The 25,136-nt window shown below is 41.2% G+C and overlaps 2 protein-coding genes across 8 annotated transcripts in view; both read left to right on the plus strand.

Annotated features, from left to right (window-relative positions):
- Positions 1-10,476, plus strand: part of GOLPH3L (golgi phosphoprotein 3 like) — a 42,971-nt gene extending 32,495 nt beyond the window's left edge. For all 4 annotated transcript variants that reach the window (XM_022564228.2, XM_022564230.2, XM_089916181.1 and 1 more), the window contains one exon: positions 2,449-10,476. In XM_022564228.2, coding sequence (XP_022419936.1) covers positions 2,449-2,876 — 428 coding nt within the window. In that variant the 3' untranslated portion in view covers positions 2,877-10,476. The remainder of the gene's footprint in view (positions 1-2,448) is intronic.
- A 7,407-nt stretch (positions 10,477-17,883) lies between these two features.
- ENSA (endosulfine alpha) lies at positions 17,884-24,813 on the plus strand. 4 transcript variants are annotated; one of them, XM_089916231.1, is made up of 4 exons: positions 17,884-18,078; positions 19,745-19,870; positions 21,168-23,959; positions 24,077-24,813. In XM_089916231.1, the coding sequence occupies exons 1-3, from the start codon at positions 18,022-18,024 to the stop codon at positions 21,336-21,338; spliced, it is 354 nt and encodes a 117-aa protein (XP_089772357.1). In that variant the 5' UTR covers positions 17,884-18,021; the 3' UTR covers positions 21,339-23,959; positions 24,077-24,813. The 4 variants fall into 4 exon arrangements, with proteins under 4 accessions (XP_089772357.1, XP_022419899.1, XP_089772350.1 ...); XM_022564191.3 differs by having other exon boundaries at positions 17,886-18,078; positions 21,168-21,334; XM_089916224.1 differs by lacking the exon at positions 17,884-18,078 and adding an exon at positions 18,377-18,748 and having other exon boundaries at positions 21,168-21,334.
- The last annotated feature ends 323 nt before the right edge of the window (positions 24,814-25,136 follow it).

Raw genomic sequence — 25,136 nt, forward strand, 5'->3', positions numbered from 1 at the left:
CAGCTATAAATTTCCCTCTGAGCACTGCTTTCACTATACCCCATACATTTTAGTGCATTGTGTTTTCATCCATTTCTAAGTATTTTTTAATTTCCCTTGTAATTTCTTCTTTGACCCATTGGTTGTTTAAGCTTGTTTAATTTACACATATAGGCAAATTTTCATTTTCCTTCTTTTACTTATTTCTAATTTCATCCCATTGTTGTCAGAGAAGATACTTTGTATGTATCTTTTGAAATCTATTGAGATTTATTTTATGGCCTAACAAGTGGTCTGTCCTGGAGAATGTGCCATGTACACTTGAGAAGAATGTGTATTCTGCTGTTAGGTGGAGTGTTCTGTATATGTCTGTTAGGCTTAGTGAGTTTATTATGTTGTTGAATCTTCTATTTTTTAATTATTTTCAGTCTACTTGATCTAAGTCTCATTGAAAATGGGGTGTTATAAAACTGTCTACTTCTGACTGTTCTGCCCATTTTGCTTCATATATTTTGAGCCTGTTCTTAGGAGTGTAAATATTTACACTTGTTATATCTTCTTGTACTGAACGTTTTATTAATATATAATATCTTTCTCTGTCTCTCTTACCTTACATAATTTTAAATCTATTTTGTCCAAAATTAGTATAGCCACCACTGCTGTCTTTTGGTTACTATTTGAATGGAATATCTTTTTCCATCCATTCACTTTCAGCCTATCTGTGTCCTTCATAGGACACATAGACAGCATATATTTGGATTATATTTTTTAACCCATTCTGCCAATTTTTTCTTATTATTAAGTAGTTTAATCCATTTACATTTAAAGTAATTACTGATAAGGAGACAGTCAATTCTGCCATTTTGCTATTTGTTTTCTTTTTTTAATTAAAAATTTTTTTTAATTTTTTTATTTATTTTATTTTTGGCTGCATTTGGTCTTCATTGCTGCACACAGGCTTTCTTTAGTTGTGGAGTGGGGGCTACTCTTCGTTGTGGCACACGAGCTTCTCATTGCAGTGGCTTCTCTTGTGGAGCATGGGCTCTAGGCCCACGGGCTTCAATAGTTGTGGCACACGGGCTCAGTAGTTGTGGCTCGCAGGCTCTAGAGTGCAGGCTCAGTAGTTGCGGCACACAGGCTTAGTTGCTCCACAACATGTGGGATTTTCCCAGACCAGGGCATGAACCTGTGTCCCCTGCATTGGCAGGCGGATTCTTAACCACTGCGCCACCAGGGAAGTCCCATTTTTTCTGTTTTTTGTTTGTTTTTTCCTTCAGCCTCGCCACACAGCTTTCAGGATCCTAGTTCCCTGACCAGGGATTGAACCCACACCCTTGGCAGTGAAAGCACAGAGTCCTAACCACTGGACCACCAGGAAATTCCCTACATAGTGTTTATTATATGTTGCTAGATTTGTTTGATAGTATTTTGTTGAGCATTTTTGTACCTATATTCATAAGGGATATTGGTCTATAGTTTTCTTGTGAAGTCTGTCTTCTTTTTTTTTAAGCATTTGTGAAGGATTGGCATTAATTCTTCATTAACGTTTGGTAGAATTACCAGTAAAGCCATCTTGACCACACTTTTCTTTGTGGGAAGTTTTAAAGTTACTATTCAATCTATTTACTTGTTTTATATTCAAACTCTCTCTTTCTTGTTGAGTTGGTTTAGGTAATTTCTGTATTTCAAAGAATTTGTCCATTCTTCTAGGTTGTCTAATTTGTTGGCATCCTGTTTTTCATAGTATTTCCTTATAATTCTTTTTATTTTTGTAAGGTCAGTAGTGATGTCTCCTCTTTCATTCCTAATTTTAGTAATTTTGAGTCTTCTCTCTTTTTTCCTTAGTCACTCTAGGTTTGTCCTTTTTTTTATCTTTTCATTGAACCAAGTTTTGATTTGATTTTCTCTGTTTCCTCTCTAATCTTTATTATTTACTTTCTCCTGCTTGCTTTGGGTTTAGTATGATCTTCTTTTTCTAGTTTTTTAAGATAGAATGTTAGGTTATTGATTTGACATCTCCTTTTCTAATATAGCATTTGGATCATAAATTTCCCTCTTCGTACTGCTTTAAGCTGCATCCCATAAGTTCTGGTATGTTGTGGGGTTTCTTTCATTCAACTCAAAAGTATTTTTTAAATTTTCCTTGTGATTTCTTCTTTGACTCATTGGTTATTTCAGATTGTGTTGCGTAATTTCCACATATTTTTTAATTTCCCAAATTTCCTTCTGTTACTAATTTCTAGTTTAATTCCATTGTGATTGGATAGCATACTTTGTATGTTTTCAGTCCTTTTAAATTTATTAAGGTTTGTTTTATGGCCTGGCATATGGTCTATCCTGGAGAATGTTTCATGTGCACTTAAGAAGAATGTACATTCTACTGTTATAGGGTAGAATATTCTATAGATGTCTTCTTAGGTCTAGTTGGTTTATAATGTTGTTCAAGCCTTCTATTTATTTTTCCCATAGGTGAGACCTGGAACCCTTTCAAATTACAGTACCAGCTGAGAAATGTAAGAGAGAGAATTGCAAAGAACCTAGTAGAGAAGGGTATTCTAACCACTGAGAAGCAGAATTTCCTCCTATTTGACATGACTACTCACCCAGTGACCAATACAACAGAGAAGCAGCGACTAGTGAAAAAGCTTCAAGACAGTGTCCTAGAGCGGTGGGTAAATGACCCTCAGCGTATGGACAAGCGAACACTAGCACTACTGGTGCTAGCCCACTCCTCTGACGTGCTAGAGAATGTCTTCTCCTCTCTGACAGATGACAAGTATGATGTGGCAATGAATCGGGCCAAGGACCTAGTGGAACTGGACCCTGAGATAGAGGGGACAAAGCACAGTGCCACAGAGATGATCTGGGCTGTGCTGGCAGCCTTCAATAAATCCTAAAGCCAGCAGGTGGGTTTCTCCTTTTCCCTTACTGGCCAGTGACTGTCAGAGACACCATCAGCAAGCTTTGTGTGATGAGATGTTTTCCATCGTGTTTTTTCCTTCTCTTGAATCAAACTCGTTATTTGGGGAGAGCAACTTCAAGGCTCCTGTATAGACCTTGACTCTTATAAGCAGACTTTATTTTTCCCTATACTTCCACTCCATAGGTGAATAAACTGGGTGAACCAACACACACCCAATAAATAAACATTTTCTCTCATTTCTTGGTTTACTTCCATCTAGTGTGCTTTTGCATTAGCAGGAATATCTAAGTGAGATTTGGATTTCTCTAGCCACAGAATGTGAATGAGATGTAGAGCAAACCATTTATCATATTTTTAAAATTTTATTTTCCATTTTAAATATATGTTTTCAGTCTGTCTCTCAGGCTCTGCTAAGTAATGTAGCTTGTTGAAGTAACCATCTCTTTGAATAAGGGGCAATGGAAACAAAACTAATTTTTGGAGCATATGGTCTCTGGGATATAAATGCGTGTCCCGCTAGTGGTTTTCTCATTTTTCCTTTTCTAACCTAATGAGAATATTCCAAATGTGATTACCTGGTTCTCACAGTCCTAGAACCAGAAATATATTCTCTACTCTCTCTCAGCATTATCCTACTCCATCATTCATTAGAACAGAAGTCTAAATGAAAAAAATGTATCTCTCAACCACCTCCTTCAAGCAGTCAGCAATACAATTTGCAAAGGGAGGTGGCATCAGAATTTCCTCTCTTTAGCACATGACTATCCTGATTCCTCCTGACTACTTTAAATGTCCCTACTCTGATTGAATTTAGGGAGTTGTAAATTTCAATTGCAGAAAGCAGCATCCTCAGTCCAGACAATATATCTAAACTCTAGATCTTCTTGTTCCCTATTTTGGCTTCCTACATAAATTGATAGATTCTGTCTATATTTAAGGGTTCTGGAGGTAGTTTTATCTATATTTAATCCACAGATACCCTTCTAGTCATTAGTCTTGTCTCAACACAACCATCTGTCTAACCAAATCGCTAAAACATTTTTTAATTCAGTAGTGAATGCAAACAGAAGCTTATTAAGAAAAATCCTGTTTAGAAGGGCAATTTGATCTTAAAAGCATCCTGATATAAAGTCCAGTATTTGGGAATATAAAGAGGACAGGCACCAAACTGTGCTAATGTCAAGCATTTGTTATGCTGATACTTTTAATGGATCTTGCCTCTTGACAGCTACAGAGAAACGGGCTATCAAAGGTCTAATACAGACGATCCAGACCTGACATCAAATCTTCCTGATCAGAAGTAATTAAATGAATGATTGTAACTTTCATCTTCTCCCCTAAACCTGTCTAGCTCCACAAAATTCCCAACTCAATTAACTTTCTTTTTTCACTTTTAGGTATCACTTAGGTGACTAGAGATATAAATTTTAAAGTGAAACAAATTCTTAAATGTGAAACTGAGTAGAGCTTCAGTCTGGCTCTCTAAAAGTATAAAAACCAGTCCCTGGTTGCCTCTACCTGACTTAGTTTTTTCTTTCCATATGAAAACAATTCAGCATGAATTGAAACCAGGTTTTCCTGTGGAAAGTTTCAGCTTGATTGGGAGAGTAGAAGTTGAGTTCTTTCTAGCAACTCTTGGTCAGTGTTTATTTTTATATTGTATCTCAATAAGATGAAGATGTCTTCAGTTTGAATCTGCATAATGTTCATTGCAAAACACCTTTTCATTTAATGCATATGGCCTTCACATTTCTGTATAATAAAGATCAATTATTGTCTCTGGTATCTCTGTGCAGTTTTACAACTTCAGTTATTTTAACTGGAAATGAGAACTTTTCACACAAGGCCAGTAACACTCCCGGTTTACACTAGGATACTAGCCTCTGTTTCATCCTGTGTGGAAAATTAGGCATACACAAATATTACAATTGTAACATATATATACTGGAGGGCAGGGCATGTTAAGTCTAACCCGAACACCAGCTAATGTAAAGTCTGAATAGTGTCTCCATCTCGAGCAAAATAAGTTACCCAATTACACCGTTATTACCATGAAAATAATGAGTATATTCTATCCTATTAATAACTACTTGCACGTGACACCTGAACTTACTGAAGAGCTGAAAGTCTTAGGTTGCAAGTGTAGGTAACATACCTAACTATAACAGAGTTAACAATGTATGAAAAGAAAGATAATTGAGCTTGTAATTGGCTTATTGTTCTTCACTTCTTTTATAATGTCTACAGCATAAAGGACAATAAGAAATGTATTTACTAGGATTGTTTATACTTGTTATTTTTATTTCAGAAAAAGTATTGTTTTCCCATAAGTCATCCTTTGTAACAATGTTTCTCAAAATGTGGTGCATCAAAATAACCTTTGTGGGGGTGAGTACTTTGCCAAAATACAGGTTCCTAGTAAATCAGTCTCTGGGGTTGGGGGCTTAGGAAGCTGCATTTTAAACATAGTCTCTAAAAGCTTACACGTTAAAATTTGGGAACACTGCTTTATATTTTATTGCCTATAATTCATTCATCCAAAAAAATATTGAGTACTTACAAATTAAATGGCACTTGCTAGGTGTGACAATAAAAAATTGTGTAGGACACAATTTCGGCCCCCAAGAACTCACATTTAAGTGGGCAGATAAGATACTTTGTGATAAATACTCATGTTGAAGTAGAAACTTAATTTTTTTTTTTTTTTTTTTTTTGCGGTACGCAGGCCTCTCACTGTTGTGGCCTCTCCCGTTGCGGAGCACATGCTCCAGACGCGCAGGCTCAGCGGCCATGGCTCACGGGCCCAGCCACTCCACGGCATGTGGGATCTTCCCAGACCGGGGCACGAACCTGTGTCCCCTGCATCAGCAGGCGGACTCTCAACCACTGCGCTACCAGGGAAGCCCAAACTTAATTTTTAGAAGCACAAAGAAGTAGCATTCTTCCTGGGAACACTAGGAAAGACTTAGAAGAGGTTATTTATTATAGTGGCTTTCATGTATTGAGTACTTTTCTTGTGAGGTACTATTCTAACCACTTCATATATTTTCTCATTTAGTCCTCAACACTAAAAAACCATAGAAGATTATTTTAAAGAAAATTCAGAGAGGTAGTGAGACTTACCTAAGGACACTGTGCAGAGCTTGAGTTCAAACACAGGCTTTTAACCACTACTCTCTCCTGCCTTCATTTAAGCTCAATCTTGAAGAATCTTCTCAGGTTGAAAAGGAAGAGCCAAGACTATGCTGGGCTAGGGAAACAAAATACAGAATGTACAAAGTAATTTGTTATGTGCTAGAATTTCATGAATGTGTGTGCTTTTCACATATCTATCTCTCAAAAGAGATTGTTCTAAGAGAGTATATTCAAGTTGTAGACTAAAGAAGGGTTTTTGGAACTAGCAAATTATCTGTTTTTGTTTACCTTCATTTATTCCTTCTCTGATGCTTTTCTTATATAAAACTTTTCTGGCATATCATTTTCCTTCTCCCTTAACTTCTTTTAACACTTCTTACAGGGCAAGTGTGCTGGACATAAATTCCCTCAGTTTTTATCTGAGAAAGTATTTATCCTTCGCTTTTGAAGGGTAATTTTACTGGATATAGAATTCTAGATTGCTGGGTGTTTTTTTGTTTTTGTTTTACAATACTATTTTATTTTTTATTTTTTTAAATATGTATTTATTTATTTGGCTGTGCCGGGTGTTCATTGTAGCATGCCAGATGAGGGATTTTTAGTTGCGGCATGCAAAATCTAGTTCCCTGACCAGGGATCGAACCCAGGCCTCCTGCATTGGGAGTGCAGAATCTTAACCACTGGACCACCAGGGAAGTCCCCAACACTTTAAATATTTCACTGTACTCACTTCTTGCATGAGTGTTTTCTGATATCAAATTTTAACAAAACTGGGCTTCCCTGGTGGCGCAGTGGTTGAGAATCTGCCTGCCAATGCAGGGGACACGGGTTTGAGCCCTGGTCTGGGAAGATCCCACATGCCGCGGAGCAGCTAGGCCTGTGAGCAACAACTACTGAGCCTGCGCGTCTGGAGCCTGTGCTCTGCAACAAGAGAGGCTGCGATAGTGAGAGGCCCGCATACCGCAATGAAGAGTGGCCCCCGTTTGCCCCAACTAGAGAAAGCCCTCGCACAGAAACGAAGACCCAACACAGCCAAAAGTAAATAAATTAATTTAAAAAATTTTTAACAAAACTATAAGGAGAATTCTAATTGAAAGATTTTTTAAATGTTCTTTACCTTTTCCATACAGCTAAAATGCACAGATTATATATTCATATAATTTCTAAGAATGTGTTTTACTCCCTAAAGAATAAAAATAATTGCTTTAATGCTGAAATAAGTTAAGTAGAATGGATTTTTTATATTTTCCTATTACCTATTACATGTGTACATGAATCTTTGTTCCTGTGTCCCCAGTTCTTCTCAAGGCCTTGGTCTGCCTTCCTTTTCTCCTCAGTGAGTTCCAGGTGTGTACATAATTTGGAAAGAGACAGACTAGACATGACTTCTTATTGATAAGTGAGAAAGGGAGCCATCCCTCCCAGAAAGCAATAAAATTCTACGGAATGCAAGTCAGAAAAGCAAGGGTCACTTCCTGGCAGAAATCTTTTTCTAGCAGCCCCACTCACTGCTGTTAGTTTTTCTTTACATTCCAGATTGTAAAAAAGTAGATTCAATTTGGGTGGAAGGTGGGGAGCAAATACTCCATAAGAACTCTTCAGATAGATGTTTTGTGTAGATTTTTGTTCCCTGAATATCAGTACTCTGCCCACCACTTTGTTTTTCTCAACTAAGTGAACATCCCCAAGAATAATAGCATATTTTATCTGAACTTACTTTAGAAACTCAGCTAGGAATCTAGAGGCTTCTGCCCCGTCAGAAGGACTGCTTGACCAAATCGCCATGTTTCTGCCCCATATGCAAGCCCAATAGATGTATGTTATTCTCCTGATTTGATGGGAAGAAGTTCAAAGCCAAAGTTTTTCTCATATATTTCAGAGATGCTGAGATCCCACTCCCAATCTAAAGATGAGTACTTCTCCAAAGATTTCTGGACATTTAAAGCCATAATACAACACCTCAAAATACTTATGGGTTAGCCTTAATAATAATTTTTTAAAAAAACTTTTTCCCCTAGCTCTGTCACCCCAGCCTTTCTTGAACTCCCAAGTGGAGGCCAGAAGGGTCTTAGATAACTTAGTTTAAACTGATTTATATTAAACTAAATTGGATTCCTTTCATCTGAGAGCAGGGAGGAAGAGATGTTTATGATCAAAGAGGGGAAGACTAGAGAAGGTCACAGAATAGTTGACTAGATTCTTAACATTATGAACATTTAAAAGACTGAACAAACACTTTTTATTTTAAAATGTTCATGTTTTAAAAATTAGATGACCTAATTCAGTCTTTCATTTCTCTCCTCCATCTTACTCTTCACATTAGATACCTTTTAAAACTTTTTATGGAATCATAACCAGAGAAAATTGCTTAAATCAAAATAAATAAAAATGTATGACTCAGTAATGAATAGTGAGCATTCCTATGTAACCAGCACCCCAGTCAAGAAACAAAACATTACCAGCTCACCAAAAGCCCCCTTCATGCCCTCTCCCAGTCACTATATCCCTCCTTCAAGCTAACTACAATCCTGACTTTTAATACAATAGATTGGTTTTGCTTTTGAACGTTATATAAATGAAATCATCCAATATGTATTTTTTTGTGACGGTTGATTATTTTATTTTGAACATTTGGGTTGTTCTAGTTTGGAGCAATTATAAATAGAGCTGCTGTGAATACTTGTTTTGGTGAACATGAGAATGCATTTCAGTTGGATATATGTACCTAGGAGTGGAATTGTTGGACTATAGGGTTTCAATTACATTTAGCTTTAGTATATAGTGCCACCAGTTTTCCCAAGTATGGTTGTACCAATTTACACTCCCACCAACCATACTACAGAGCTTTTAAATTGTCAAATCATAAATTTGGGGCACATAACTGAACACAAATCTGAATAAATGAAGGTCACTGTAAATTCCTGTGACAATGCTTTAATTTATGGAAACAACTTCTCTGGTGGGCTTCAGTGGGTCTCTGTACACCCTGAAAATATGTACAATATTTTTGCATGTATGCATGTGTGTATACATGCACTTTGAGGAGAGAAGAAACACAGCTTGTATTAGATTCTCAAAGATCAGATTTTCCATACTTTGGAAAACTGGTGGCTGTGTATACTAAAGCTAATCATAATCCAATCCTTCACACACACACACACACACACACACACAAACACACACACACACACACACACGTTAAGAATGATTGCTTTATGGGAGCCCAGCAATCAAGAAGCTATTTGCGAGCTTCCCTAGTGGCGCAGTGGTTGAGAGTCCGCCTGCCGATGCAGGGGACACGGGCTCGTGACCCGGTCCGGGAAGATCCCACATGCTGCGGAGCGGCTCGGCCTGTGAGCCATGACCGCTGAGCCTGCGCGTCCGGAGCCTGTGCTCTGCAACGGGAGAGGCCACAACAGTGAGAGGCCCGCAAAAAGAAAAAAAAGAAGAAGCTATTTGCTTGCTATTAGCAAACTGTTCTACGTTGGTTATGGTGCATTGACATAGACAGTCTGAATAGGCAGGTTTCCTGTGGTTAACAGAGAAGGATTAGCACACTTGACCACTTAATTTTCCTTTTATTTTTAGCAGGTTAAAATCCTTTATTAAAATAGCTTCATAATGTTTTGATAACTACATATTTTGAAACCTTTTTTTTTTTTTTTTGCGGTACTTGGGCCTCTTACTGTTGCGGCCTCTCCCGTTGCAGATCACAGGCCCCGGACGCGCAGGCTCAGCGGCCATGGCTCACGGGCCCAGCCGCTCCACGGCATGTGGGATCTTCCCGGACCGGGGCACGAACCCGTGTCCCCTGCATCGGCAGGCGGACTCTCAACCACTGTGCCACCAGGGAAGCCCCTTATAACTATTTTTATAACAGCTTTATTGATATAAAATGCACATACCATATAACATACCTACTTAAAGTGAATAATTTGATGGTTTTTTAGTATATTCACAGCATCATGCTATCACCACAATCAATTTTAGAACATGTCATCACCCTAGAAAAAAACACATACCCATTAGCAGTCATTCCCCATTTCCCTCAGTCCTAGGCAAACACTAATGTACTTTCTGTCTCTGCAGATTTGCCTATTCTGGACATTTCATATAAATGGAATCATACAATATGTGTCTTTTGTGACTGCTTCTTTCACTTAGCATAATGTTTTCAAGGTTCATCCATGTTGTAGTATGTATCAGTGCTTCATTTATTTTTATTGGCAAATAATATTACACTGTATAGAAATACCACATTTTTGGACTTCCCTGGTGGTCCAGTGGTTGAGACTCCATGCTTCCACTGCAGGGGCCATGGGTTCAATCCCTGGTCGGGGAAGTTCCACAGTCCGTATGATGCCTCCAAAACAAAAGTGCTCTCCTCACCAGTGTGTCAAAAAATAAATAAATAAAGCAATGTGGATATTAAAAAAAAACCTCTTAAAAAAAAAAGAAATACCACATTTTAAATGATGTCTTTAGAGAACATAATGTGTCCAAAACAAAATCTATATTTCTTCTCCTAAACCTCCTACTTTCATATTTCCCCATATTAGTAAATGGTGCCATCATTCACCTAGCTGCTCAGGCCAAAAGCTTTGAAGTTATCCTGGATTCTCATAACAGCAAATTCTGTTGGTTGTACCTTCAAAACTCCACATCCAGCCATTTTCAACCTTCTCTGTAGCTACTACCTCCTAGTCCAAACCACTGTCATCTCTCCTAATTGGTGTCCTGCTGCTGCTTCCACTTCAATGCAGTGTACGGCAGAGGTGAGATATTTATGATAAGAGAGGCTTTTCTGTTCTCAGGGGGGAAATCATTTTTAAAACTTTGAAATGGGAAAAAACATTATTGGGTATTGTCTAGAGAGGAGTCTTTGGCATAATCGATCTATGGCTTTCATTGTCTTTGAACTACTTTACAATTTGTAAATTGAGAAAACTGATGGCAGTGCAAATGATTCTTATACATAGAGAGACAAATGAATTTTGGCCAGTGAGATACAATTTCCACCCTGTGAAAAAGATAACTCCAAACATAATATTTTATGCCCTGTAGATATTGGCAAATTTTATATCTATTAGCAATTTCAGCATTCTTAATTGCCTATATATGTGTCTGTCTTCAGATTCTCTTTTGAACCAGTTTAACATCTTACTAGTTCCCTCATTTGTATGAGTTATGATTTTACTTTTTTGAAAATTATCTTTAACACTGTGTTATTCTGATCATTTAGCTACTTTTCTTAGGCTACACTTAAGGCCAGCCCTAAGAGTACACATTTCTAAAAGAGACAAGGAGAGGATTGAGCTTGGTTAATTCCCTGGTATTCTAAGTCTGGCCCATCAGAGACTGCTAATGGCATGTGTCTTAAACCCAGATATTTCTGCAGTTTTCTGGCCACGCTGTGCGGCATGTGGGATCTTAGTTCCCCAACCAGGGATCGACGAGGGATGGAACCCATGCCCCTGCATTGGAAGCACGGAGTCTTATCCAGTGGACCACCAGGGAAGTCCCCAGTTTCACTTTTTATATTCTTTTTATATTCCATTCTTCTGTAGAACCTTGCTTAAGCACTGATGAATTTTACAGTGTTATTCCAAGATATCTCATCTCTCATACTCTGAAAAGATTTAGGTCTTCCCCTGAAAAATTCAAACATAAACAAGAAAAAAGACCAACAGACTAGGAATAAACAAGAAGTTCAGGTCCTCTTCTCTCCTCACTTTCCCCCCTCCAATCTGCTCTTCTCCCTGTATTTGCTTTTTGGTAAATGGCACCACCATTTACTCAGGAATTTGGGATTCATCCTTAATTCTCCGTCACCTTCATTCCCTACATCCAATATCATTTGTCTCTTCAGCTTCTCTTCATTCACACGGCCCTGCCTTTGATCAGGCCTTTCAAGTCTTGCCTGGATTACTGCAATCCTGGAGTCTCCCTCTCCATTTCAGTCCAGTCTCCACATGGCTACTGTTGTCAAAAAACCTTGGCTCTCTGTGCACCGACGCTGAACAGAAATACGGAGGTAGAGATTTTGAAGGGTAAGGCTTTGAAGGCTTTATTCCTCTGCCATGCAAAGGGAAGACAGATCAGGCTAGCGCCTCAAGAACTGTGCCCCCCTCCCTGGGGAACTGAGAGAGGTTATATAGCCAAGGCTCATAGTCTATGGTAGGTGATAAGGCTCTAGTAATGAAGCTCTTGTATTCTTCTTCCTGAGTTAGTTCAAAACAGTCACAGCTGGCTCAGGCAAGCCCGGTAATTGGGTCCGTTTGTCTCTGGGTTATCCGCCTGCAACCTTCTTTCTGAAATGCAAATGCTACAAGGAGTGATTTGCTACAGGGGAGTGCAGGGTGTAATTCACATAGTGTTAAGGAGTGATAGGTTAGCTTCATGAAGTACAAATCTAGTTACAGACACTATAGATTAGTAACAGTTAAAATAAAACTAGGAGTGATTGACTCAGGCCAGTTTGTTTCTTCTCTAGCCTGTTCACTGTTCCCTTGTTTTCTTTTTTTTTTTTTAATTAATTAATTAATTAATCTGGCTGCATCGGGTCTTAGTTACGGCGCACGGGCTCTTTGTTGTGGCACGCAGGATCCAGAGCAAGCAGGCTCAGTAGTTGCGGCACACGGGCTTAGTTGCTCCGTGGCATGTGGGATCTTAGTTCCCAGGCCAGGGATCGAACCCGTGTCCCCTGCACTGGAAGGCAGATTCTCAACCACTGGACCACCAGGAAAGTCCCCTCTTGTTTTCTTTGTTTATCAGAAAAGTCTCATTTCTCTTCTTGCTGCAACACTACCACAGTTATATCTTTCCAAATCCCAAGTCTAACAATACCATTTCCCTGCTTGAAATCAGAGGTTCCCCCTTTGGCTTCATGAAACCCCAACACTTTAGCATGACTTACAAGTCTTCCCAGGACCCCAGTAACCTGAACAGTGTCATGTCTTGCTGCTCCACAGGGGTTCCAAATCAGCCTTATTTGCAGTCTCTCCTTAGGGAGCTTTTTAAAAGTATAGATTTCCAGGCCCCAGCCCAGAGATGCTGATTCAACTGGGGTGAAAGAGGGCTGAGGAAATCTGTATTTTTATAAAGTTATCTGGGAACTTCTAATCAACCGAGTCTGAGAACCAAGGATCCAGAACATGGAGTTTCTTATGGCTCTATGTCTTTTCACATGAGGCTCCTTCTGCTTGAAAAGGTCTTCTCCACACTCCCTTTTTTTTTACCTTGAGTATTCCTATACTTCCTTAAATGTCATCTCCTCCAAGAAACTGCTTTTAATAGTCTTCGCCGGTATAAACCATCTTCATCTCTTATCTTCTTAGTCATCTGTGAACAGCTTGAAGGCAGGGACTGACCTTTATCTTTGCATCCATCCATGGTGCCTGAAATCGAGCAGGAACTTGCAGGGCCTTCTCAGGGACAGATCCCACTGTGTCCCTCACCTCTTGTTTATAGAAAAGCTTTAGCCTCCTAGGCCTTCCCCAAGTTCCAAAGAGCAAATTTAATCAAGAAAAGTGAGAAATGCAGAAACAAAGGAAATCAGTCAAGCAAGACAAAATAATAGTTTAGCCATAAAGTCAAGGACCTTTAGTTCCTCCTCAAGGGCTGTAGATAATATCCTGAGCCATATCCTTGAGTTCTTTTTCAGATATTAAAATCCCCACCAGGCAGAGAAAGTTAACTGCATGCTGACCACCAGCACACAGACCCCAGACCAGTTGGAACCAGAAGGTTGATGACTGAGATTCACAAAACATCACCATGTTACCTCACCATCACCAATTAGAGAATTGTGTAGGAGCTGATCACACAACCTATGACCCTCTCCCTCACACTGGCATTAAAACTCTTCTCTGAAAGCCATGGGGGGTAGGGAGGTTTGGGTCCTTTGAACACTAACTACACATTCTCCTGTGTGGTGCACTGCAATAAACACTGTACTTTTCTTCATCACAACCCAGTGTCAGTATATAGGCTGTGCTGTGCATCCCAAGCACAGCAGACCCAAGTTTTGTTCGGTAACATGCCCAGCACAATACATAACACGTAATGAGTGCTCAATGAAATTTGTTGGATGAAAGGGGAGTCTTGCTGGGCTAGCAGGATCTCACTCCCTCTAGAAACTCTTGCTATAGATACTTTCTCCTCAGTCAGGGGTCAGTCACCCTCTAAACTTTTATAAGATAGAGTGGTCCTCTAAACTGTCTTCCTTTCCTCCTCCCTCCTGCTAATCTCCAATTTTCCTACTCATCCTCATAGTCCCAGTTTAGGTTCTCTAACATCTAAAACATTCCTTGGCCAGCTCAGCCAGAAATGATCTTTGAAACACTTATAAATACAACTCATTTGGTAAGTGTCATACATTACCTAATATTATAGTTACTTCCACACAATGTGGTACCTTATATACTTAAATACACGTGTTGGTGACCTATAGCTCATTCCAACATATGGGTCGCAGACACCCTGTCCTAACCACCTTCCCTATCATGCTCTGGAACTTCAAATTTTGTGACTTCACATTTGCTTGATTGTATCAACAGTGACTACTATAGCCATATCTGGCACCAATTATAATTATTATAGGCTAGAGCTCACCATAACCTACAATGTCTCCACCTTCCCAGATACAAACTGAAATTTCCCTCTCACTGCAACTTCCTATTCCTCTGCCTCTCAGTCATTCCCACCAAATCTGAGCTTCATCTGTCTCATAACCAGTTCTTCAACTCTTTTCTACTCCTCCCAGTTCATCAATCTCATTCTGTCTTTCCTAAAGAGCCTAGATGCCACAGTCAGCTATTTTAACAAACTGGCAAACCATTCTAGACTTCCTCATTGTCCTCCCTCCACTGTTCCTTCTTTACCAGTCCTTTGTCCTGGTTAATTAACTCAGGCTGTCTGTTTTCTCCATCCCAAGGCAGCCAGGAATTACTGACCAAAGTCACAAAGCCATGCTGATTAGGACTACTACACATTCACTCTTATCTAATCTCAGGTAGATCTTTCTTGCTGTTTTGCATCATTGCCATTTTCTATGGCAGAGTTTCTACCCCATTTTTCCTAGATCCTCTATCCCACCCATCATCCTTTTTATTCTCAAAAGATTAACCTCAGAAAAGCAAGTCCATTCAATATGACTTCTCTAAATGTTTAGCCACCTCAGAATCTCTGTGTACATTTCCCTTCCCGTTCTTCCTTTTCAGTGGCCAAAGCCAACCTGTCTGCCTCTCTCTCTCCTGATCTAATGATCTCCTCTGAGACTTTTTTTTTTAAATTGAAGTATAGTTGATTTACCATGTTGTGTTAGTTTCAGGTATACAGCAGAGTGATTCAGTTATGCATGTGTGTGTGTGTGTGTGTGTGTGTGTGTGTATATATATATATATATATATATATATATTCTTTTTCAGATTCTTTTCCCTTATAGGTTATTACAAACTATTGAGTATAGTTCCCTGTGCTATACAGTAGGTCCTTGTTGATTATCTATTTTGTACATAGTAGTGTGTATATGTTAGTCCCAAACTCCTAATTTATCCCTCCCCCCTCTTTCCTCTTAGGTAACCGTAAGTTTGTTTTCTATGAGACTTTAATTATTTATCTCCTCTTTAAAGTAGTTAATTATATTTTTAGTTTTTCTCTCAATTAGCCCTTCCCCTTTTCTAAAACTTGCTTAAATCTTTCCTACTCTCCAAAAAAAGAAAGTCCTCTGCTGCTTCCTCTTCTGTTCATTGTCCTCATTCCTTTCTTTGCTTTATTGTTAAATATTGCTATCACCTCTTCACTCTTTAACCACTTGCAATTAGCTTTTGCCCCCTTCAACTTTAACTTCTCTGTTACTTCTCTCTTCTTACCACTCTGATCATTTGTCTCTGTGTCCCTTGCCAACTTTTCCCCAGGTTTCTGTCTTGGGACTTCTTTTTTTTTTTTTCTACTTTCTCCTTTGTTGATCCCATCTAATTCCACAACTTTACTTATAATTATGTGAAGAAGTCCAAATTTCATTCATATTTGGCTACTACTTTTATTCCAAACTGCAGATCTATATTTCCTAGAACGCTAAAATTTCAGCTATGGAGATCTCAGAGGTCTAACCTAAATCTTCATTGCCTGGATATCTCCACCAAATGGCTCACTGGCTTTTAAAAAGTCAATGATTTCAAAACTGAACACCTCATTTTCTGTCTGCTTCCAATTCCATTTCCAAATCGACTCCTCTTCTTGAATTTGTTTCTACAAATAGTCACCTTGAGGCACATGGTCTCCTCATTCCCTATATTCAGTCAGCTGCTAATCTAGTAGATTACATTGCCACAGACTCAATTAGGTTCACTGTTTTCCATTCTAAACTATCACGTTTCTAGTTTAAATCCTAATTATCTCCTACCCAGAGTATTGCAGTGGACTCCTGGCTAGACTGTCCACCCTCACTATCTTTCTGCTTGGAATTCTGAATGATTTTTATTCATTACCACTAGATTAATCTTCCTAATGAACAGTTCTGATCTGCCACTCTCTGGCCTAAAATCCTTAAATGTCTCCCGTGGATAACTAAATTATTCACTAGTTCCTTATCCTGGCATTCAGAGTCCTCCATGTTCTGGACTCAGTTGTATTTTTCTAGCCTTCATGCTGACCCCATCACCTAGAATACCCTTCCTTCACCTTTACCTGGCAAACTCCTAAATTCTTTAAAGCTGATTTCAAATACCCACCTCCATCACAAAGTCTATTTTTGTGGGGGGGACCCTAAACTGAATATGAACCTTCATTTGAACCCCTATACCACTTTATTAATACTTTTACTTCAATGCTGACCAGATTTTGCCTTGTATGATAATAATCTGTGTATTCTATGCTTCTCAAACTTTTCCATTAGAAGTGTACCTAATTATACAGGAAAATGAACAGCCCCAAGGCTATCTGTCACAACAGGCTGCCTGGAAAATTAAAATTTAATATGAATTTTTCAGTGTTATTAGTATTAGACTGTTTTAATATAAAAATGTAGTGCTTTTTGACTAACACTCTAGGAAGACATGTCTATTTAATCTTGAGGATTTAAGGTACACCTGGCACACTGTGAAAACCCTCCCCACAAGCCCACTAAACTTTACAAGCCCACTAAACTTTCTATGGCAGAGACTGCCTTACTACATATGTATCCCCTTTAAAACTAAAACAGTACCGTCTTCAAATAGACGCTCAAAAAATATTGTTGAACTGTGACTCAGGATACGTTAGCAAGTATTTACTAAATGTTTACCAGGTACCTAGACCTGTACTGTTTCAAAGAGCTCAAGTCTCCATGGGATGACTGTGAACAAGTAAAAAACTGTACATGAGTTAAATCATGAAACGTAAGCCATTTGTGTTCCGCAAGATGACTCAGTCTCTCCATTCCAGACCCCAAGTGACACATTGGAATAGTGTGTCTGACCTCTTAATTATTTTCTGGTGATTGATAATTTTCTGCTAACACTGCGTAAAGCTTAATCCTCTTCACCTGGAAATAAAAGGTTTCCATCATTTCGCTCTCCAATTTGAAGCTCAGCAAAGCCTCCTGGGCGCGGGGCGGTGGAGCCGAAGGAAGTCTGACCCCATCAAAGGAGCAAAATGCCAGAGCTACCAGCACCACCCCCTCACATCCCCCAAGGGCTTCCAATTGGTCCTTGTGGGTCACTCTCTTTCCAGGTTGGCCTTCCAGCTTGCCCGTCGCCTCTATAGAACCCACATTTAGCCAGCAACTATTGGTAGGTCGTTACGTCATTGCCCTAGCTACCCCGCTCCCATTGGCTCCCATAGGAAGGGGCGGCCGCAACGTCACAGGCAAGAGCCGCCATTTTGACTGAGCAACCCTAGTGACAGGAGCCGAAGAAGCAGCGCAGGTTGTCCCGTTTCCCCTCCCCCTTCCCTTCTCCGGGTGACTTCCTGGGTCCCCTACACTCCACAGTCCCGGTCCCGCCATGTCCCAGAAACAAGAGGAGGAGAACCCTGCGGAGGAGACCGGCGAGGAGAAGCAGGTGAAATGGAGGGGGTGCGGTGGGCGAGCTGGGGGCGACCGTGATGGGGCGGGAGACGGTCTCCCACCAGTGCGGATTGGTCGCCATGGTCTCGGGCTCTGCAGGGGTTGGCCACTTCTTGCGTCATGCAGGGTGAGCTTCAGTACGGAGGGCTGCTTTGGCGCTGGTTAGCTGGGTGGATTGTCAATCAATGCGGTTCTCTTCTTGATTGGCCAGTAGACCTACCGCTCAACTCATTGAAGTTGTGCTATAATTGGCCGAGCCTGGGTGCGGGGCGGGTGTTTAGAAAGACTGGTGAATGAAAGGGGTTGGTGGTCCCGGGATGAGATGTGTGTTACTGGTTAGTAGGGGTAAAATGACCCAACCACTAGGCTGGGGCTTGCATTCTAAATCCCCAGAAAGATACAAGTAGAGGTAAAGACGTTTAAAAAGGACCAGCACTGGGGGAAGGGAGAAGAGTAATTATTATCATGGCTAGTTTAAGGCGGCAACTTTCTCAGAGAGACCTGTTTTGACCGCTGGAGATGGTCTGTTGCCCACCTTCAAAGAGGACCTTACAAAATTGAAGAGGACTAGAGCTCCAAACAGAATAATGGAGGTTAAACCTAGAAAAGACGCCGACAGAGTCGTGACAAGAAAGACGCCACCATATTCCCCCCAGACTTCCAAGGTAGTGAGACTTAGTTAACCCGCAATTCTGTGATGAAAACACGCCACCCTCTTTGGGGGTTTGTATTTGACTTATAACATTTAGTACTGGATTCGGGTTCATGAAATACACCCGGTGTTATGTCTGTGCCAGGTTTTCAAGGGAAGGGAATGTAATTCCACTAAAAAGAGCCACAAATTGGCTTCATGTCCTTTTTTAAAAAGTCAGTAAAGAAAAGTGCTGCAGGGCCTACAAAAAGCAAGCAGGGAGTAACAGCAACAGTAAGAGCCCCCACAAGCTAATTGAGCTCTTGGCATGTTCCCCAAACTTCCGTCACTAGGGAAGGTGTTGATTTTTTGGCAAAGCTGGTAGGTAAATACTAGTGAACCTACTGTACCTTAATTTTCTTGAGGTTAAAAAGTGTCATTTTAATCTCTTGTTTACCTGTCACCTTCCTACTACAGTGTTTATGGAAGCAATGCTGTCCCATTACTAAGGTGGAGATGTCTGGAGATGGCTACATAGCTAGCCTCCTCCGTAGAGAGACTTATCTGCTGACTAGCTTAGGAGGGTACATCTCAGCAGTTATCCCCCTTGATTTCCCATTTGACCTGTACTGTGTTTTAGGGACAGCTAGGAAACTTTCGTACTAATTTTGTATCACCAGAAGCCCTGTTAGCTCTTTTCACTGTTTTTCCTAGCTTCTGTTCTAAGTGAGATATCGCTTGCTCTTTGAGTGAAGTATTGTGTTTAGGTTTAGGTATAGGTCACTCACAGGTCACTGGGGTGGTTCCCTGGGTTTCGTGTGAGAAGCAAGTTATCTTTTCTTCTCACAGTACAGTCATCTTGAGCTTTAGGGATCTGAACAAAGGTCTAGCTTTATTTAAGAACAGAGTGGAAATAGCATGTTTACTAACAGGTAGACCTCCAGGAAAAGGTAATAGTGTAAAAGTTATCAGATATTAGAAGCAGTTGCTTCTTATTGTTTAATTTTGTTGGCCCGTTTGTTTCCTCCAGGACACACAGGAGAAAGAAGGTATGCTCCCTGAGAGAGCCGAGGAGGCAAAGCTAAAGGCCAAATATCCAAGCCTAGGACAAAAGCCTGGAGGCTCCGACTTCCTCATGAAGAGACTCCAGAAAGGGGTACGGGGCACAATCTCTTACTTCGGAGCCAAAGGGGGCCTTAGGGATGAGATCTGTGGAAGTTCTGCTGAACACCAATATGAAGGTTTTGTTGTGGGGCAGTAGTAGAGAAAAATTAGAAACTTGTAAAAAGCAAGGCAAATATTGTAAATCCCTGAAATGGTATCAGTTATCTTCTGATTTCCCACGTAGGATATTAAGGCTTAATGTAGGGGCATTTGGGTATGGGGTTGGGGGAGTGAGGAAAGGATGTTAGAGTCTGGAATGCTGACAGCCACCAGACATTTGCCTGTTTGGATGGTGGGAGTTTTAGGATTGCACATTTAGGATTAGAGCTAAATTTTGGGGTGTGTCATTTCAGAAAAAGATCAGCCCATCTGTCCTACAGATTTCCTCAACTTGAATAGTAGATGTCTTTAGACCCTTGAAGTTAGCACCAACTACTACCTATGCTCCCTGAAGAGACTTATTTTTCCTGTCCAGAATGGTCCTTCTCCCAAGGCAGAGTCTTACCTTCATAGCCATCTAGCTCCTGATCAGGTTTCTCAGTCCTCAGAGGTACTGAAAGCTGACTGAGGGATTGTATGTCATTAACCTGGAGTGTGTTTCTCTATGTGGATGAAATGGAGAGGGAAGCAGATTCCTGTGGAGAATCCCGGTTACTGAGTCTTAGTCACAGATGATGATGTGATGCTGATTTGCAGTTTACCTTGCTGTAAGCAAGGCAGGCGTGGGCAGGCTGTCAGAGCCATGGAACGTGTGTGGGAGTGCTTGCAGTTAGAGGAAAGTACATTCTCATGAACAAGCCCAGTTTCTATTCATAGTCTGAGAGAATATTTTTTAATTTTGAGGTTGTTAGCTTGAGGTTGATCTCCTGCTGATAGCCCCGGATCGACCCTTCTCTGTATCTTATTCATTTCTGTTTCCCCAGCACCAAGCCCATTGGAGGCTAATAGGTCCTTATAAGCCTTAGTGAATAAAGTCAGTAATTTGGTTGAACCATCCTGTACTCATGGGGCTACAAAAGATGTGGGTACAGAGGATGTAGGAGCTATCTCTTAACTCCAAAAATAACACCCTAGTTGGGAAACTGCTTCCATACCTGAAAAAGTCAGAACACACTGGGGAGAAGACGTAAGTAAATGTAATTAATGCTAAGCTCTGTATGCATGAGACTAATCCAGAAGAGACTTGAAAGGTCTGAGCGTGGATGAAGGTTTATAGTGGATGTGAGTCTCCTTGTTTTTGAGGAAGACCAGAGCTCCTCACTCACCTAAACCTCCCTCTTATCTCTTAGCAAAAGTACTTTGACTCAGGAGACTACAACATGGCCAAAGCCAAGATGAAGAATAAGCAGCTGCCAAGTGCAGGACCAGACAAGAACCTGGTGACTGGTGACCACATCCCCACCCCACAGGATCTGCCCCAGAGAAAGTCCTCACTCGTCACCAGCAAGCTTGCGGGGTAACCGGGGCCCCCTTCTGCTCCCCTTCCTCACCCACTGGACTTTTGTATATCATAGGCAGGGATGGAATGGGCACCTAGTTATATCTTCTCAGCTTGCTAGCCAGAAATGACTGTGATTCTCCTGGGGGCTGCTGAGAAGGTAATGTGGGCTGAAGAGAGGCTCTGAGTTCATTTCTTTGGATAAATTGAGATTTCCACACCCTCATGTAGCCCAGGTAGGGGCTCAGAAATAGGAGACTAGGATTGGATAATGCTGCAAACTCTTTTTCTTTTGTACAAAAAACTGGGGAGATGTGACTTCTCCTTTTGGAAGAGAATATCCCAAAATTGGTTAGGCTAGGCCTTGGGAATAATATGACAGGTTTAACATCCCAAGGCTAACCTGACATGGTTGGGAAAGATAGATTGAATGGGATCTGTTTTCTGTGCTTTAAATGTTTTGTCCCTTGGGCTGCTACTGCTTCATGTTTCCATTATGGCAGGTGTAGAGAAGCCTCAAAAGGAAAAACTGATTTGCTTGCCTAAAACTATAATGCCCACTTAACCTCCTTTACTCAGTCAGTGTCTTTTACAGTTTGCCCTGGTTCTTAAATAATGTAAAGATTGGAGGATATAATTCACATAAAATGGGCACCTTCTCTCTCTCTTCCAGCATGTTGCTTTTTGAAAGTATCGTGGGATAGTGGAAAGAACACTGGGTTAAGAGTCAAGGTATCTGGGTTCTAGTCCCACTCAGTCTAGGCAGAATTGACATGTAACCTTGGTCAAGGCATTTAACCTCTCTGGATTTCTATTTCCGCCTCTGTAAAACAGTTGAATATAGATAAGATTGATTCTGATTCTAAAATCCTGAAAAAAACTGCTGTTCATTGTAAAGCCAAAAGTGAGGAAGGCCCATAGGTGAGCCTACAGAGGGGAACTATTTGAAGACTACACGGGGAGAGAAGTTGAGGTTTGGGGGTTATAAATTCAGGCAAGAGGGCCTCATAAGTATCATGGTCTTGAGGGTCAAGAAAAAAAATTCTAAGAAGCTAGCCGTGAAAGCTCTTGCCTCTGCCCTCACCTGCTTTCCTACAATCTGGGCCCTTGCTGCTAAAAAGCTGCTCTGGCAGCCAAGCTGTGGGCCTGAAGAAACATGCTCAGTCATGCACATTTGGAGTCCCATATTTCAGATGTTATCAGCTGCCAGGTGTATTGTTAGGGAGACAAGAAGAAAAGGGATGAACTGAGCGAGCCTCCAGGGCTTCGTGCTACTGCAGGGCTGGAGCAGCAGGTTCTCAGGAGATGAGTCACCTTGGAGGAAGCTGGGGAAGGCGGTTAGGGAGAAGGAGAAGGAGCACTGAGAAATCTCTGCCTTCCTAGAGCCCAGTAACCCAGCTCCTGTGCTCTGAGAAGTAGCAATGCTGATCGTGAACCAGGTGGGGGAACGGGGCTGCAGGTGGCCAGCATCATCAGTCTAGTTATCACTGGCTTGGCCTGAATGCAGCAGCCTGCTAGTTATCACAGAGAGAGCAGGGTGCGAACTAGCCGTTCAGGAGGGGAAGATTCTATAATCCTCTCTTGCCCTCTCAGCTCACCAGTTCTGATGTACCACACACCTGGCCTGATGAGGACGACTGATGAACTTGCTAATGCACGTTGCGGGGGGTGGTTTAGGGTGTGTCTCTACTTCTTTCCTGACCAGCCATTCACTTTTCAGGCCATCATTCAGATTGGATAGGAAAAAGTTGGTGAGGAGGGAGTGGAGAGAGCAGGATCCTGTGATTCCCTGGCCCCCAAACTCCTTGGCTGTCACTTGTAATTGTATATAATTTTTGTGTTTCTTGCTCCATTTCCTCATGCTGTCTTCCTTAGTCTAAAGTCCATGTGGGAAGGGGAAAATGCTGAACATCCTTGTATAGTTTCCTCAACTGTCCCAGACATGTTGTACATAGATATGTCATGTTATTATATATATAAATATATATATAATTTTGTACGTTTTCTTCACCTCCGATCTTCTCAAATTTTGTATTTTCTTTTCTGTCTGAGCTGCTTTCTCTGTCGGTCAGTATGACTCCTCAAGACTGAGGCCACAGTGAGTCTGGTTTTTAGGAAGGAATAGAAGAAATAGGGAAATCAGAAAAACTGTTGGTCTCTCTCTCCACCTGGTCATCTTCAAGGCTAAGAAAACAAAGAAGCAAGCTACGTTCTGTATATGCCACCTGTTTCCACAGCGTGAAGTACATAGCTTCCATGGCAAAGAAGGGTCATTTCAAAATCCAAATCCAAATTGCTTTGATTAAACCTAGATTATTAAGTCCACTCAGAACAACATGTGTGCTGTCTGGCCCTGACCTCCGTGCAGTTACCACCCGATCACTGTGTGCCCCCAGTCCGTCTCTGCTGCTGCAAGTGGCTCTGGCCATGCCTCTGAAACCAAGCCTGCTCTGAGCCAGGCAGCTTACACCCCTGAAAACCTCCAGTTATTTTGATCTTGTCTAAAGAATTTGTTTTTGTTTTTGTTTTCATGGGTATCTCCAAAAAGACAGAGAACATTTTGTTTTGAAGACAGGAAAAGACTGAAATTCTTTTTTTTTTTTTTTTAAACAACTCGCTGGATAGGATTGAGACATGTGCCAGGTAGCCCTAATGATTGTTAAGTGTGGAAGAGTGATGGGGTAGAGACTGGGGTGGAACTTAGGGTTCTTTCCCTTACTGCTTGACAGTGTTTTCTTTTTCTTCTGTGTTCGTCTGCAGTGGCCAAGTTGAATGATGCTGCCCGGGGCTCCGCCAGATCCTGAGACGCTGCCCCCCTGGGTCCTGTGCTGGCTCCTGCCCCTCCCTGCTTTTGCAGCCAGGGGTCAGGAGGTGGCTCGGGTGCGGGCTGGAGAGGCAGAAGCCCCTGCCCGTCGGTGTCCCAGCGCATGGAGCCCCTTGGGCTGAGCACCAAGACCTTGAACCTTTTTTGTTTTTCCTTTTTCTCCAAATAATTGTTGGGAGACATCTCGGTGAAATCCTGGGGTTGGGGTGGGGGGTTGGGAGGGTGGAGTGGGAGATTTGGGGGGATATGAATTAGGGCTTGGAGTTGATAAAAACATTCTTGACTATCCTCCTTAACCATGTGGCTGGTGGGTGGGTGTGAGGAGGAGGAAGTAAAATGGACAAAAGATGAGAGGCTCTAATTCAGCTCTGTAGAAGAATGCCTTGTTTGCTTGGATGTGGCTGGGGACCTGGTGTCAGATAAAAGAAACTGACCATCTAAATATGAAAGATGCAGACAGCTCCTCTGGTTCTGCAGAGCAAGCTGAGAACTCAATTATTCATTAAAAAAAAAAAAGTGCTGTCCTTGAAATAGATTTGCTGCGGGAAGAAGGGCAGTGAGCGTGGGAGAAGGGGGCCATGAGCGTGGGGAGCTCCACAGAGCCCAGGGGACTTTTTCAGTTTGAAATAAAAAACAAAAGAAGACCCACAAAAAAAACCCAACCCAGAAATACTCTGAAGCAGTTGGTGTGTTTTATTGGGGTTTGGGGAAAGGGAAGAAAACAATACTGAAGACACCATTCAAGGGGAGAAGCCAGTGTGGAGCCTGAGTTTCTAAGGAACAGGGGTCCTTCATGTGGGATGTGTCTGGGTTCCCCGTTTCCCTAATTTACGGAGAGGGAGCAGGGACGTTGGCATATAGACCAGTACTTTTCCTGACTCCTGTCCAAGCTACTGTTTCTGTAGCTAATGCAGAAGATGCAGCCACCTCAGGTTTTGACTCACAAAATAAGGGGTTTGCGGTATTTGATCTAAATGGTTTATTGACACCTAAAGC

The sequence above is a fragment of the Delphinapterus leucas genome, chromosome 1 (genome assembly GCF_059928025.1).
Source record: "Delphinapterus leucas isolate spDelLeu-1000000601 "Yukka" chromosome 1, BTC_Dleu_Yukka2, whole genome shotgun sequence".
Classification (NCBI taxonomy): Eukaryota; Metazoa; Chordata; class Mammalia; order Artiodactyla; family Monodontidae; genus Delphinapterus; species Delphinapterus leucas.